We start from the raw sequence: 15,529 nt of genomic DNA on the forward strand, positions 1-15,529 counted from the left end.
TGGAGGAAGAGATGGAGAGAGAGAGAGAGAAGTAGAAAATGCCAAAGTCTCATGCTCTACCGACTGAGCTAGGTTCAGTGACCTAGATGGAAAGCAGACCCCCCTCCGAGCCTCCGTGTGAAAGCAGGATCAGTCTCACCGGCCCAAGCTCGCCACAGAGAGCTTCCCATGATAGCAGCGTCTCCAGTCCGGGGGGGGGGGCTACAAGAAGCCGCTCTTTTCCCTGCAGCTGAAGCCCAGGTTGGAGCTTTGTTCCCCGTGCTGCTGTCTGAAGGGGAGCCACAGGTATTCCAGTGCAAAAAGACAAGGGTTTGAGCAGTCCTCCATCTAGAGAGACAAGCCCCAAAACATGCAGGCAAATGCTGGGCAATGGGCAGACCAGATGTTCCCAGATAGGATCCATGGCAGGAAAGCCACAAGAAGAAAGACAGGAGCAGGGAAGGGGCCTTTCCCGTGGACACTGCCTCTCCATAATTAGCTGGCAGAGTCACGGCTTGGGATAGTGCGCTTACTACAAGGAAAATGACTGTCAACCAGCTGGCCCCCTCAAGTCCGGAGCGGGGAAAAAGGAATGGTGCAGCCCAGATAAACTGATCCCTCTGTCTTAAGATTGAAGCTGACTTAAGGGAAATAAACTTGCCACTGAAGATCTGCATTACTCCCCAGCTGTGCGTACCCCAGCTCCAACAGCCCCTGCTGCTTCTGGGCTAAAGTTCCACAGCCCAGTATTTCTCAGCTCAGTGCATCCATGCCTTCTGCAGCTGACAGGCACTAACCCTTGCCTGGCTTCCAGCTTCTGTAATTACCTGCCTGGTGGCCTCCCCAGTAACCACAGCGCAAAGGAATCCAGGCAGCCTGATACTGAGCTACACACCACATGAAGTCAGCTTTGCCTGGAGCTTAAAATGACTGAGGCTGCCCCTGGCTGCATGAACTTTACGAAAAGTACACCCCACCCTGATAGACTGAGTGCCTACCAATGTTCCAGAGTTAACTGTACTTAGGATGCCCTGAGTAAAAGCCATCCTGGCTGCGGCCGGACCTCTCTGAAATCTCCCGAAGCAGCCAATCACTCCATTCCAGACTTTGCATCCAGCACTGCAGCAGCCCAGCTCTTCTAAGTCTCAACAGGTCCCCTCCGACTGCCCTTCCAAAGTTACTTTTCATCAGCTAGAGTGCCCAGCGCCCAGATGTGGGGAAAATTCTGATGCAGCAAGGACAGTGGATCAAGAACTTGGCAATGCACGTTCAAGCCCAGCCAGTGCCAGAGAGTTTGCCCTGCATTTAGTTCAACTGTTTTCAGATACACAAGTGAAGTACTGCAGGACTTCTTCCCGGATGCAGGTTTCCTCAATTTGTGACTCTGATAGCCCCAGGAGGTGAAAACTCTGCTCAGGGACCTCCAGAGGTCATGATGACATTGTTTTTTGTCTCAGAACTTTGATTGCCACTCTCTCTGACATGGACAGCAACATGGTTGTATTAAAGAAGGGGGGGCTCTGACTTTACATACTTTTCTGAATATGGGGTAATGGAAAAAAAAAACTTCTGGTCCAGCTTGGAATATTTCACCAGCTGCAATTGCTTCCAAAACCCAGGGCACAACCTATATATATAATCCAGAAATACCTGAACTGTCTCTTGCTATATGCCAATCTGCTTGAAATAAGTATGAAAACCAGGCTTTCGCATTCAGGACAGAATGTTATTTGTTATATGGAACTGAGTAGAATACCGACAGAAAGCTCAGATTCAAGAGAAGCATCTGGAATTTCAGATGACAAGGGAAGGAAGGTTACAGTCTGTCCCATACCCTGAACACAGGAGAATTCAAGAGTTGTTGGGAAACAGCTGGAGTCTGTTGTATGTGGATCCTGGATTTTACCCTTCCAGCTAAATCCAGCCGCTTGTGGTGAAGAGAAAGGTTTTTTTTTAAATGGACATGTTGTTATTGCCCTGATGGATGTTAAAGAAAATATGGACTTTGAACAAATATTGAAAGAACTGTTGTGTGAAAAATCTACTCCTCTCCCTTGTGACCTGCAAAATTTTCCCCAGCTGCCTGTTTTACAGATGGAAAGTAAATGCTGTTGTGATTTGCAAGCGACAGGTTGAAGCACAGGAAAGCTGTCAACCCCATGGATCCGAGTCACGGCACCAGAAATGATACGGCAAACGGGGGTTCGTGGGGGGAGAGAGAGACCTGAGATCGTTATTCAAGAAAACAGTTTATTCTGGCAGCTGCGACCCAGAGCACTCTACCGAGTAAAAATCTCTGAGCCCCGATCATACTGAGGAAGGGATATTTATCCAAATTCAAGATATGACAACCCATCAACATTCAGGGTAGGCTGATAACACTCCAGACATCGAGGCGGCAGTGGAGTAATAGTTTCACCCAGTTCTTGTTATGGTTTACTGTAACCCTCCATGACTCTTACCCCAGTTACTAGCTCACAGACACACAGGGAGATTCTGCCCAGCAACAAGCTATTCCCTGGTTGCCCTAATACATTTTACAGAAAGGAAAAGAGATTATTACAAATTGCTAAATCAGTGGATCTTCCATAGTCAGGGGAAGTCTACCTGCTGTCACATTAGTTAAGTTTTGTACTAATTAGTTAAGTTATTTACTAATGCTGGATTGTCGTGGGTGAACTCACTTCCCACAGCCATGATACATTCCTGGTTTTATTTTTAATTTTATTTTTTTATTATTATTTTTATAATCCTCACTACACCAGCCTAACGGAGGAATGTGACATGATTACTAAATACGTTTTGTCTTTTTCAATACTTTTGAGGGTCACCCACGGAGAGGTGCAGAACTCACAATCGATACTGGCTGACAATGGCATAACATCCAGCCGGGGGACCTGGTGTGGACACTGACATTCCACAGGCACAACAACTTCCAGCCAAAGTGGTAAGGGCCGCACGAACCGCTCCTGGTAACCAGCTACTGCTACCAAAGTCCAGGAAAGAGACCAGTGGATCCATGCTTCACATGCAAAGAAGGTGGTGTACCCTGAGACGACAGTAGAACGTGCCAGCCGAGAGCCAGGCCAACCAGGAAGACGACAACCCTATCCCGACTCTACCACCTCTCTTTACGCTACAAGAGGAGGCGCTGCCTGCGACCACCAGCCCAGTGCCCCAGTGAGAACCATATTTTTCTGCAACCATACCACCACCAGCCAGAGACACCTCATGACCCTTGAAGCCTTTTGTTTTGAACTTTGCTTGGAACTTTGCTTTAAACTTTTGCCCTCGTTTTGCTTTAAACTTTGAGTTTCTGATCTATTACAACGAACACTTGCTGACAATAAATGTACACAGTATTGCTTTCTCATCTAGATTAGTAAGAGATTTTTTGGGGGGGGATAGATAGTCAGGAGTATTCCACTGGACAGGACTCTGCGAGAAATCCCTCACCAACCCACAGGACGTTTTAATAAAGAGAAAAGAAACCCCATTACCCCAAGACAATCCAGACCAAGTTAGAGAACTTTGTAGGTGCGTGTGTGTACAGTGTTTTTCGAATTGGTACTATGAAGGACTGTGAACGTCGAATGATGGTGGGAGGTATGTTGTTTTCGTTTCTGTGTGGGTTTGGGTATGAGATTGTTGAATCTGTGAAAGGGCTTTAAAATACAGGGCTGTTCTGTTCACAGTTCTAGCCAGCAAACTAATCTGAAATATTCCAGATTTAATTATTTTAAATATACCCCAGGATTCTTGGTCCTGGGCATAGTTTATGCAAAGCAAGCATTTGTTATGACCAAATGGGGGATCTCAGTATGACAACATTTTACTCTACAACAAATTGTAATAAAACGGTCCCAATATATATTACATGTATTCACAGACCCAGCAACTTCATACCACTTTGCAACGCCCACACACACATTGAAGGAGGAACTTTATAGAAATGCTCCATAGAACGGTGGTATGCAGACAGGAGAATATATTAGAAAGTGTAAGGGAGGTGTCCAATAAGTTAAGGAAATAGAATGTAGAATATATAGAATGGTGTGCTGTTTAAGAGTGCCTTGTGTGCAAGGTTAAATTCTCTCAACTCTGCTCCTGGTAATTAGCAGGCAGAGAGTTAGCTAATCACGAGGGACCGAGAAAAGGGGGAGGGTAAGGTTAAAAATTCTCCCCACAACAGGCAGCAGTAAGGGATGGAGGAGTGAGTCATTAAATGTATAGTTATGGAATGTCACAAACACCAAAAGGGAGGGGGCAACCATGAATGGGAAGGAGGGGCATGAAAATGCACACGTGCAAGGGGCCTTTCTCCCCCATTATTGAACAAGTGAACAGTTCATCAACGGAGCTTACTGCAACTTGTGGGCAGGTTGTGACCCAAACCCCCAGGTGTCTGAGTGTCTTTGTGATGCCCTGCTTCAAAGAATTCTGGCTTGAGCCCACCCAGGACCCCTCAACTTTCCCCCCCCCCGGTGCCCTTTCCTCCTGGGCTCCACTTCTCCCCCCCCCCCAGCCAGCTCTGCCAACTGAGTTCATCCTTTTGCAATCAACATGTGGCAGCCCCAAATCCAGCAAAGACTGTTATATAGGGTTGCCAGGTCCCTCTTCGCCACCGGCAGGAGGTTTTTGGGATGGAGCCTGAGGGGGAGGGGTTTGGGAAGGGGAGGGACTTCAATGCCATAGAGTCCAATTGCCAAAGTGGCTATTTTCTCCAGGTGAACTGATCTCTATCGGCTGGAGATCAGTTGTAATAGCAGGAGATCTTCAGCTAGTACCTGGAGGTTGGAAACCCTACTGTTATAACACGCTGTCAGAATATGGCAGCCATAATCCATGGAGTTTTTTTAGTGCTCTGGACTGGAGTGGAATGGCCTATCCTCTCTCCATCCTGAGAGGAAGCCTCCATTTCACGTTGGAGGGGTCCTCAGTAAAGTAGGGAGGGGATAAGTCCCCCCCCCATGTGGCTCAGCCCACCTGCAGTTATGCTTCAGGCCTACCCCTTTATAAAAAGGTTTGGCATGAATGAGAGAAAAAGGAAAAAGGTGGTTGGATTAAAAAAGTGGTGGGAAAAGAGGCAAAACAAAATACAGAGGAAAGGCACACAATTCACAGACTTTCCAATAAAAGTAATAAAGTTGGACTAACTCAGCTAAGTACACTTTACTTAGGCTGTAGCAGGTTTTTCAGAGCGTGTGCAGAGTTCCTTGTAGTAACAAGATGTTGGAGGAGTCCTTGACCCCTAGCCAACCTCCTCTGAACTTCAGTTTTTGCTGAAGACAAATGGGAAAACCCAACGGTCCAGATATTTATGGTCATTGGAATCGGACCTAAGCCAGCCTCCTCTCTAAGAGTGACAGGCTAATTTCGCCAATCCCACACAAATCCCCATATCTGATGTCACAGGCTACTGTTACCCATCAGAGCCATATAAAGTACAGTCCAGCCTCCATCAAGTACCTGGTGATGGCTCTGAACTTCCATGACAGATAGTTGATCTGTTCCGAACCGGATTGTCCTTTGTCCAGAAGGGATTAACTCTGGCAGGATGGTCCAGCGTGGAATGGAAATGAATGGGGGATAATAATGTAGACCGCAGGCATCCAAGATCCCATATGCTCTAACTGGCATTCTTGAGCCCTAGTAAAGTTTAAGGGTTTCTGTCATACTACAGAATGCCAAGATTTTGACTGGGGTGGGTTACAAGGACCATCTCTCGCCTGCCTTGTTTCACCTACGCCAGCTCTCAGTTGGCTTCTGGGCCCAATTCAAGGTGTTGTTATTGGCCTTTGAAGCCCTACATGGCTTGGGGGCAGCATTGCTAAGGGATCGCCTACTCTTGTGTGAACCTACCTGGCCACTACGGTGGTCTCCAGAGGCCCTGCTTCGGGTGCCCCCACCATCTGAGCGTCGAGGGGTGGCAACCCAAGAGAGGGTCTTCTCAGTCATGGCGCCAAAACTTGAGACCCCCAGATATTCATTTGTCCTCTTCGATCACTGTCTTCCACCAGCAGGTGAAGACCTCTTTGGTTTTATCTGGCATTCCAATCATGAGTTTTCACAGTTTAGCACTGAATTTATTATTGATTTTATTTACAATATTACTATGCTGCCTCTTCGGAGTCCAGCTTGATGCTGCTTGCAATTTAAAAACACAGAAGTAAACACAAGCCCTTATGAACTTGGAGCTTGGAGGGCTTTAAGAAGGGAGTGGACATATTCATGGAGGAGAGGGGTATTCATGGCTGTTAGTTAGAATGGATACTAGTCATGCTGCATACCTATTCTCTCTAGTATCAGGAGCATGCCTATTATTTTGGGTGCTGTGGAGCGCAGGCAGGAGGGTGCTGCTGCAGTCGTCTTGCTTGTGGGCTTCCTAGAGGCACTTGGTTGGCCCCTGTGTGAACAGACTGCTGGACTTGATGGGCCTTGGTCTGATCCAGCAGGGCCTTTCTTATGTTCTTATGGACAAGTAATTAAAAAAAACAAGCTATTGAAAATGGGTCCATTTCCCAAATGAAAATGTTTTTGCCTTCCTGCTCCAAGGGAACTCTTTTGCATACTTGCCATCGTTGCTTGGGAACCTCCCCCACCCCCACCAGAGAATGGGCACATAGTTAAATTGTGGAAATCCCTGCCCCAAAATGTGGTGCTGGCTGCCAACTTGGAAGGCTTTAAGAGGGGGAGTGAACATGTTCATGGAGGAGAGGGGTATTTGTGGCTACTAGTCAAAATGGATACTAGTCATGATGCATAATTATTATCTCCAGGATCCGAGGAGCAGGCCTGTTATATTTAGTGCTGTGGAACACCAGGCAGGAGAATGCTGCTGCAGTAGTCTTGCTTGTGGGCTTCCTGGAGGCACCTGGTTGGCCACTGTGTCAACAGACTGCTGGACTTGATGGGCCTTGGCCTGATCCAGGAGGGCTTTTCTTATGTTCTTATGTTCTTAATGCAGCCTTTGTGGCTATTTGTGGTGAGAAAGGCGGAAGGACTGTATTCTATTTCTGTGCTGGGGGGTGGGGTGGGGTGGGGAGATCCAGGAATCAAAAGAAGCACAGCAAAGTGAGTGAATTTACTTGTCACATGGAGAACCAGCTGTGGGGTGAGGGGGCAGTTCTCAGCTTCTCTGGCAGGAGAGGTTCCAGGAAAGGTGATTCACTTTTTCTCTGTCTCTCTGTCTCTCTCTCTCACACACACCTGAAAAACAAGCACCCTTGGCTGGTTTGGCTGCAGCAGCAAGAAAATCCCTTCAAGAAAAGATGCCAAGAAAAGCAAGCCGGCTGGGGGGTCCCGAGGTTCACGGGCTGCTCCTCGTTTGGCGTGGCTGTAAGCGGTCCCCTCATATAGCCCCAGTCCTATCTGTGCTCCTTTTTGCGTTCCATAAGGTTTACTCCTGAGTAAATGTGCAGAGGAAGTGAAGCTCCAGAAGACCACCTACAGGCAGCTCTTCCAGCTCTGGGACGTATAGCTTCTAGCCTGGGAGAGTCAGGCCCTGCGTGTGAAATCTGACTCAGCTTCTGAGAAGGGAGGCTGTGCTTGGAGGGGTGGCATGGCTCAATTCTAGGGGGCAGCAAACAATATGTAAGAACTGGACATTGTGATTTGCCATATCAAACCATCACACCTAGCCCAGAATCAATGCAGTGTGCCACGACAGAGAAGGCCCTGCCCAGCTTCCCAACCAATCAGGACTACGGTAATGAAGGAACACGGGACACTGGTAGATTGGCAAAGGGCAGGCAGGGCTAGTTGGGGAACTGCCCACCAAAAACACAGGCTTGGTCAGTGGGTCCCATCAGTGGGGTCTTGCTACACCACCACCACCACCCCAGTCTGACCATTTTTTCTTGGGAAAAGCTGTGCAAACATACCCCAAATCTTTGGGCGCGGGAGTGTGAGAGATGAAGGGAACTCTGCCAAGACAGATGCTGAGTGCCCAACCCCCAGTTCTGGGGGTTGCCACACAGCTGGCGCCCTGCAAAGACCTTGGCAGTGGTCTGTTCTTGGCTCCAGAGTCCACCGCCGATGTCTAGCCCAAGCCGCTGCACCTGCAGCCATTCAGTTCTGCTTCTTCCCCGCTCTTTCCAGCACGTTCAATGAGACGACGGCAAGGATCTGCACCAAGAGCCCAGCCAGCATGGCCAGCCTCACCCAGGAGAGGCACCCGCTGGCCCCTGTAGGGGACAAGAAGGGAAGAGGGGGCTTCAGGGCAGGGCGGGAGCAAGACACAAACAGGCCCACTGGCCACCGACCCACAACCTGATGACCACATCTTTCCGCTCGGACAGGTAGGCCAAGGACCCTACATCTCACCTGGATCTCCTCACCTCATGAGGCCCACTATCTCTCCCACAGAGGAGGAAGAAGAGGAGGAAGAAGAGGAAGAAGAAGAAGAGTTGGTTTTATATGCTGACTTTCTCTACCACTTAAGGGAGAATCAAACCGGCTTACAATCACCTTCCCCTCCCCACCACAGACACCCTGTGAGGTAGGTGGGGCTGAGAGAGTGTGATTAGCCCAAGGTCACCCAGCTGGCTTCGTGTGTAGGGGTGGGGAAACCAACCGGGTTCACCAGATTAGCCTCCGCCGCTCATGTGGAGGAAGCAGGGAATCAAACCTGGTTCTCCAGATCAGAGTCCACCGCTCCAAACCACCGCTATTAGGCACCCCCTAGGGCAGGGATGGGGAACCTCAGGCCCGGGGGCCATATGCGGCCCCCGAGGACATTTTTGTGGCCCTCGGGAGCTCTGGGACCCTGCTGCAGAGGCGGGGCGCAGGCCGGCCCTCCCAGAGGGTGTTCCTGGCACAACGGCTTACAGCGGCGCTGCGGCGCCCTTTGGACCTCCTCTCGCCGACTGTCGGCTGTTGAGCAGCGAGAGGGAGGGGGAAAGAGGCTGGTGGCTCCCGGCGGCAGAGCATGCATGCAGGAGCCGATTGGGCTTTGGGGGGGGGGCTTTTGTGGACTCTGGGGAGGAGAGGGCATGGAGACTGGGGCCCGGTCGCACGGGGCTCTGTGCGCCACTGGGTGTGTATGGGCAGGGGAGGCTAGGGCCCGGTCGCATGGGGCCAGCGTGTGTGCGTGTGTGTGGGGGGAAGGCTTTTCTCTCTTTTCTTCCTCTTTTTCTGTCACTCTTTCTCCTTTCTCTCCCTCTTTCTCCCTTTTTCTGTCTCTGTCTTTGTCTTCCTCCGTCATTTTCTTTCTTTCTCCATCTCTCTCCATTTCTTTCTCCCTTTCTCTCCCTTTCTCCCTCCCTCCCTTTTCCTCTTTCTGTTTTCCTTCCTCCCTTACCGATCAACTGTGGGCTGCGCCTCCCTGGCACCTCGTTTGCTCGGGCCCACTGCTGGCTGCCCTTCCGCCTGGGAGGGGGGAGGGGGGCACCCCACAGGCCTTCTCTGTGTGGCCTCCCCTGGGTTGCCAACCTCCAGGTGGTGGCTGGAGACCTGGCAACCCTCGACTCTTTCCCCCCCACCGGGAGATCTACACCTGGTATGGCCCCTTAATGATGTCATAAATGTGCAAATGGCCCTTGGCAGGAAAAAGGTTCCCCACCCCTGCCCTAGGGCCTAGGACTTGCCTTAGGAGGACTCTGAGGCACCCCCTGGTGTCAATGAAGAGTCAGTACAAGCAAAAGGAAGCACTTTCCCACACAGCCCATAATAATTAGCTCAATTGACATGTAATTCACTTATGAACCTGGCTGCTGCAACCTCAGATGGCTTTAAATGGAGATCAGAGAAATTCATGGAGCAGGGAGATGGCAAAATGGAGCACCCATGTGCACAGCATCCCTTGGGTGCCGATGGATGGGGGCACTGGAAGATTTCCTGTGCTGGTTGTGGACTGCCAGTGGTCATTTGTTTGGCCTCTGTGCGAAGCAGGACTCTGGACAACAGGGGTCCTTGGCCTGACCTCCTTATGATTTACATTCAAATCCTTGGGTGACTCACCATCATTGTGGCAGATGCTGAACAAGTCAAAGGAGGCGTTCTTCTGATCAACAGGGTTGCTGAGCAGGCAGGTGAAGATGGAGCCTGAGGAGTTTGGCTGCCATGACACATGGAGATCCGTGCCCTCGGCAGAGAGCCAGTACCAGTCCGAACCTTCTTCAAGGAAACTAAGCTGGGTCCCTCGTTTCCAGGAGATGTTAATGCCTCCCTTTTCAGACACCAGACACTGCAAGGTCATGTTGCATACCTCAGCAGTCTTGGAGACCAGATGGTGGTGGGTCTGAGGGTCTGGAACAATTCCTGTTGATAACAATAAAGATCTCTGAGTCCTACAGCTGTAAGGAACATAGTGGCATATCTGTGGATTTGGAACAGGCTCTGCTCAGAGGGAATTTTTAAAAAAGCATCAAAGTGTTTGTTCTCCTTGGAGGACGGTCCCCGCACAGGACAAACCACCCCAACTTCTATGCGCAGCTCCATGAGAAACAGGCGAGGACACTCACCAAAGACAGAGAGCAGGAAGGTCTGCTTGTGAACCTCTCGAGTGGCAAAGAGAACACGAGCCGTCCATGCACCGCTGTCCTCCTTCTCCAGGGCCCTGATCCTTAGCGTGGTCTTGTTGGCCATTTCCAGCCGCTGCCCAAACGTGATATTTTGCTGCTCCAGTTTTCCATCCTTGAGTTCAGCAATCAGAACTTCTTGCCCGGACCCTCCTTGAAAGGACCACTCAATTCTGCCCACCATTTTTATTGAAGGTAGCTTCAGAAGAAACAAGACTGATCCCCCCAGGATCCCACTCACCTGCTGAGGCGGATTCTCTGCTGGATTACTTCCCATGCCTGCATTTTAATTATTTTAAAATGATAAATAATAATGACAAATGGGACTCTCCTTCTTTCTCACCCCTCCTCTTATCAGAAGAGGATATTCTCCTCTTTCTATGACTTGTGTTAAGAGCCCTCAGAAAAGGGGGGGATGTAAATATAATTACACAAATGATCTAATGTTGGTGGGAGGGAGGACTGTCAACTTCCACCGAAATCACCAGTAGATCCACACAGGTGAGTGAGATCCTGGACAGATCAGATCCCTTCCCTATAAATATACTGTATGCTAGACATCATGGCAAAAAGTGGCTTTTTATACCAAGACCAGCCTGACCCAGAGGACATAGAATTCACCCCCAGCATTTCTGGCAGCCATCCAGAGCCCCTGCACCCGCCAAATTGCATGTGCCAAATGGTAGGGCTGACCCGCCTTCTTCCTTTGATTAGCAGACCACCCCTCTGCCATGCTACAGACTTCTTTTGAAAATGTCAGAAACGGCCCCGAGGGGAGCCCAAAGCCCTGCTGCCCACCCACCCCCATTCTCAGCTGCCCGTCTGCACTCGGCTGAAGGGAGGCCAAGGCTCAGGGGCAAGTCCAATTTTGGCTTACCTGAGGGCAGGAGCTCCAGCAGCAACAGCAGCAGCCACCAAAAGCCAGGGGGCTCCATCAAGGCTGCTTCTTCTCTGCCCCTGTCTGCCCCCACTGCTGATTGTGAGCCGGCCTCTGGTCCAGCACAGCCCTCTGGTCCAGCACAGCCCGTCACTTCCGGCACAGGGACCAGCCCCCCTCCCTCCTGGACCACAGCCCCCAGCCACAGCTGCTTCCTCTCCCTTCAGGGCCTTCTGGTTGCTGTGAACAGCCTTCAGCCCTTGCTTCACTGTGGCCTTTTGCTGCATCTGCGGTAGCAGGGGGTTCTGCAGGCAGACATGAGGATGGGGTGGGGCAGGGCTTGGGGACTATGTGAAACTGTGGTCTGCTTTGGAAAGGAGGCGCATGATGGCTTGTTCAGTTCCATGGAGGAAAGGCTCCCCGAGGTGGGTGGGTGGGAGCCTCGGCAGCTGGAGGGGGGCTTTGCTTCCAGCTGCTGTGTGGAGCCACAAAAGGAGATCTGCAGAGGAGCAGGCGAGGACTTGTGAGGGCCATGGAAGGAGATCAGGAAAGCAAGACCGGCTGGGGCTGGAGCAGGAGAACAAATCCTCCTAGCTCAGAGCTGCCCCTCACCCATCCACTCTGCCCCCCCCTCCCACAGATCTGATACTTGACATGGTGATGGCACAGGATTCAGTATCCCTACGGCCTTTGCAAGGCCTCTTCAGGACTGGGAATCTCAAGCCCCCCCCCCACACACACACACAGAGAAGGGAATGGCAAAGGGTGCGCCCAGGAGATCACTCACAGACAGAGCAGGATCAGGACCCCCTCCCCCGGAGAAAGAGAAAAGCCTCCCCCTGCCTTCTTTCCAGGGAGGGGGCAGGGGGTTTCGGGCTCCAGGCTAAAAATCCTGCACTAAGAAATGTGAGGTTTGGTGACTGTCGGCCTTACACCAATTAGGAAATTAACTCGAGATTTAGTCACAGTGGGAATGAGGGAAGAATCAGCCTTCCATCAAATACAGCTTCCCAGGGATCTCTGGGGTGCCGGGGGGAGTGGGCTAGGAACTCTCCCAAGAGACCCCAAGGATGGGGCAATCTGGCCTGCACAGGTACAAACTGAACAGAGGATTGTAATTTAATTCAGACAATTTAGTATCTTCCTAAATCTGACTAACTCCAAGATGCTTGACACTCGAGTCTTCGTCCGACTCACCCTCACTCTGGCAGATGCGGACCAAGTCCAGCGAGGAGCTCTTCTGATCGACGGGGTTGCTGAGCAGGCAGGTGAAGGTGGAGTCTGAGGAGTTGGGTCGCCATGACACCTGGAGGTCCGAGCCCTCGGCAGACAATTGGTACCAGCCCGAACCTTCTTCTAGGTCACTAAGTTGGGTCCCTCTTTTCCAGGAGACATCAATTCCCCCCTTTTCAGATGCCAGACACTGCAGGGTCACGTTGCATGCCTCTGCAGTCTTGGGGACCAGTTGGTAGCGTATCTGCGGTTCTGGCACTGGCTCTGTTGAGGACAATAAAGATGTCAGTGCCCCAAAGCTGTAAGGAACACGGTGCTGATCTTGTTCCCCACTCAGCCATTCCTTACCGTAGACCCTGCAGCTGAACGAATACTCTTTGACCACAGAGGTGGAAAGCCTCACGCGAGCCGTGTAGAGGCCACAGTCCCCCATCTCCAGCACTGCAATCCTCAGCGTGGCCTCGCCCGCCATTTCCAGCCGATGCCCAAATCGGTCGCCAGGATTGGGCCTCTCCAGTTTTCCGTTTCTGAATTCTGCAATCACGAGCGCGAGGCCAGTTTGGGGCTGAAATTTCCATTCAATTTTGGCTACTCTTTTGGACGAGGTTATGAATACAGGAAGCGAGACTGACCCTCCCCGGATGCCGTTCACTTCATAGTGAGGAGGATTCCTTGCTGGAATACTTGCAATCCCTGCGTATAAACAGAATGGGAGAGAGAAGGAGAGAGAGAAAATAAACCTCTCTGTGAGGATAATGATTAGTTACCCCCCGTTGGCCACGAGAGCCAAGGAAAAGCCTTGGACGTAGCCTAGTTGCCACAATTCACAAAGTAGGATACCTCCCGATTCCAGAGCTTTTTCTTCCTGTGAGTCAGGAACCCACACGGATGCCGTTGCTCTTTACCCTGGCACGCTTCACCCCCACACATCACAGCAGTCCGGCTTCAGAAGTGAGGCAAAGCTTCTGCCCTCCTGGGTCCCTTTTGGCTCACTGGAAGTCAGATTTCAGCTGGCCATTTGGAAAAACTCACCCAAGGACTGGAGATGGAGCAGCAGCATCACCCCTCCAAAGCCAGGGGCCTTCATCCCGCTCCCTCTCTGGCACTGTCCGTCCTCAGCCACGAGCTGGACTGCTGCCCAGCAAAGCCCGTCTCTTCCGGCGCAGTCCTCGGGTTGGCACTTCAGCCCCCCCTTCCTTAGACCACAGCAGTTTCCTCTTCAGGCCCTTGAACACCTCGGCTCTACCTCACTTCCCTTCCACTGCACACCACTGTAAGAAACAATTACTTCACACACACACACATCAGCATCATGTTCTTTTTCTCAGTGTTGGATCTGCTGCCGACCCCCAAAAGAGCATGCTGGGAGCGCGTCAGTTTTCCTCCTGCCCAGGCCAAGACTCGGTGGGATCATCTCCCTCTCCCTTCCTCTGCTCTGAGCATCAGGGCCGGCATCCCATTTCCAGCTAGAGGCCTCTGGAAAGTGAACAAGCCAGGTGGTAACCTTCTGGTCTCTGTTTCTGGCAGCATCTAGCACACAGGGGTATACTTCTTCGATACATGGAGGCTCCATTCAGTTGTCTTGTGCCTAACAGCTGCCTTCCATGCCAGAAAAAAAATCAATTAAAATAGGGGAGGGCTGTGGCTCAGTGGGAGAACATGTGCTCTGCATGTCCTGCCACTCTCTGCTCAGATGAATTTGGTCTAGCCCTTGGAAGGCAGAAAGAAATGTAAATATTCTATCCATGGGGAGAGTGAAGAATAATATATGTGCTTAATTACATGCTATAAGGAAGTAATACCGACAGGAAATAAAGGTGTCAGAGGAGGAACTGAAGAAGAACAGAAACGATCATCTTCCTCTTCTACCTGACATCTGGATAAGAGAATCAATAAATACATAAATTAATTATTGTATACTATTGTATACACAATTGTGTTACTTACCTGTGAATTGTTACATCTTTTGTATTGGATATGGAGTAACTTTATACTCTATGGCTGGTGTTTTGGTAGTGGAAATGATATATGATATGGAAACTGTAATTGTATATTATATTAATACTGAGAGTTTGAGGTATATTGAATTGTGATTCTGTGGTTTTTTGGTTGCAACCTTCAAGTGGTAGCTGGAGATCTCCTGCTACTGCAACTGATCTCTAGGCCACAGAGATCAGTACCCCTGGAGAAAATGGCTGCTTTGGAAAGTGGACTCTATGGCATTGAAGTCCCTCCCCTCTAGGGTTGCCAATCTCCAGGTGGTTACTCGAAAATAGACAGCCACTATGGCAAAAAGTAAAGCATACACAAAAAAATCTTGTGCCAGCAGGAAGCGTGCTTTATAACCATGTTTAATACGGTAATTCCGAACGGCTTGAATGCAATGTGTGATTACTCAGCATTCCTGTAGAACATGAGTCACTGTTGTTAGTTGAACCACTCCACAATCCTCCTTTAAATGCTGTATGACTTTTCCATACTATATCCAACATGATGCAATTGAAAGTACCTGTTGCGATCATACTCAACTATAAGAATATATATGGGTAAGTTTCCTTTGAATAATATTTTATTTCATTCTGTATGCCTTGCACTTTATTACATTATAATATAATTCCTTTAGAATACAAATACTGAAGCTGCACAGACAGCCTGCTGGAGCTACATAGACAGCAAACAGCTTAACAGCACCTAAAGCAAGGAATAAAAGACAAAGAAGAAGATTAATCATTATATGTTTTTTTGAACATTGATACTCACCAAATGACTATATTTATTATACTTACAACTGAAGAAATTCTTTTTGAAACAGGGCCTATACCGGATGCCTGTCTTGCTTTGTTGTTTATATAATATTATGAAGTCTTATATTTCCAAGAAAAAATATTTCAGTTCTTTTTAAGCCCTGTGAGGTAACAGG

At 49.8% G+C, this 15,529-nt stretch overlaps 1 protein-coding gene across 1 annotated transcript; it reads right to left on the bottom strand.

Annotated features, from left to right (window-relative positions):
* Positions 1–8,049: 8,049 nt before the first annotated feature.
* On the bottom strand, positions 8,050–13,696 carry LOC130480934 (T-lymphocyte surface antigen Ly-9-like). Its single transcript, XM_056853559.1, has 6 exons — positions 13,642–13,696; positions 12,958–13,302; positions 12,574–12,873; positions 10,443–10,778; positions 9,940–10,239; positions 8,050–8,165 (listed from the first exon to the last, which is right to left on the bottom strand). Exons 1-6 carry the CDS (start codon positions 13,694–13,696, stop codon positions 8,050–8,052), a joined length of 1,452 nt encoding a protein of 483 aa, XP_056709537.1.
* Positions 13,697–15,529: the final 1,833 nt, after the last annotated feature.

The sequence above is a fragment of the Euleptes europaea genome, chromosome 7 (genome assembly GCF_029931775.1).
Source record: "Euleptes europaea isolate rEulEur1 chromosome 7, rEulEur1.hap1, whole genome shotgun sequence".
NCBI lineage: Eukaryota > Metazoa > Chordata > Lepidosauria > Squamata > Sphaerodactylidae > Euleptes > Euleptes europaea.

Bases quoted from the DNA above. Each gene is read 5' to 3' on its own strand.
- LOC130480934 (XM_056853559.1), bottom strand. From the start codon at position 13,696: ATGAAGGCCCCTGGCTTTGGAGGGGTGATGCTGCTGCTCCATCTCCAG. The intron at 12,874-12,957 runs GTAAGGAATGGC...TGTCCTCAACAG, and splicing joins GTTCAGCTGCAGGGTCTACG to AGCCAGTGCCAGAACCGCAG. The intron at 10,779-12,573 runs GTGAGTCGGACG...ATTAAAATGCAG, and splicing joins CCGCATCTGCCAGAGTGAGG to GCATGGGAAGTAATCCAGCA.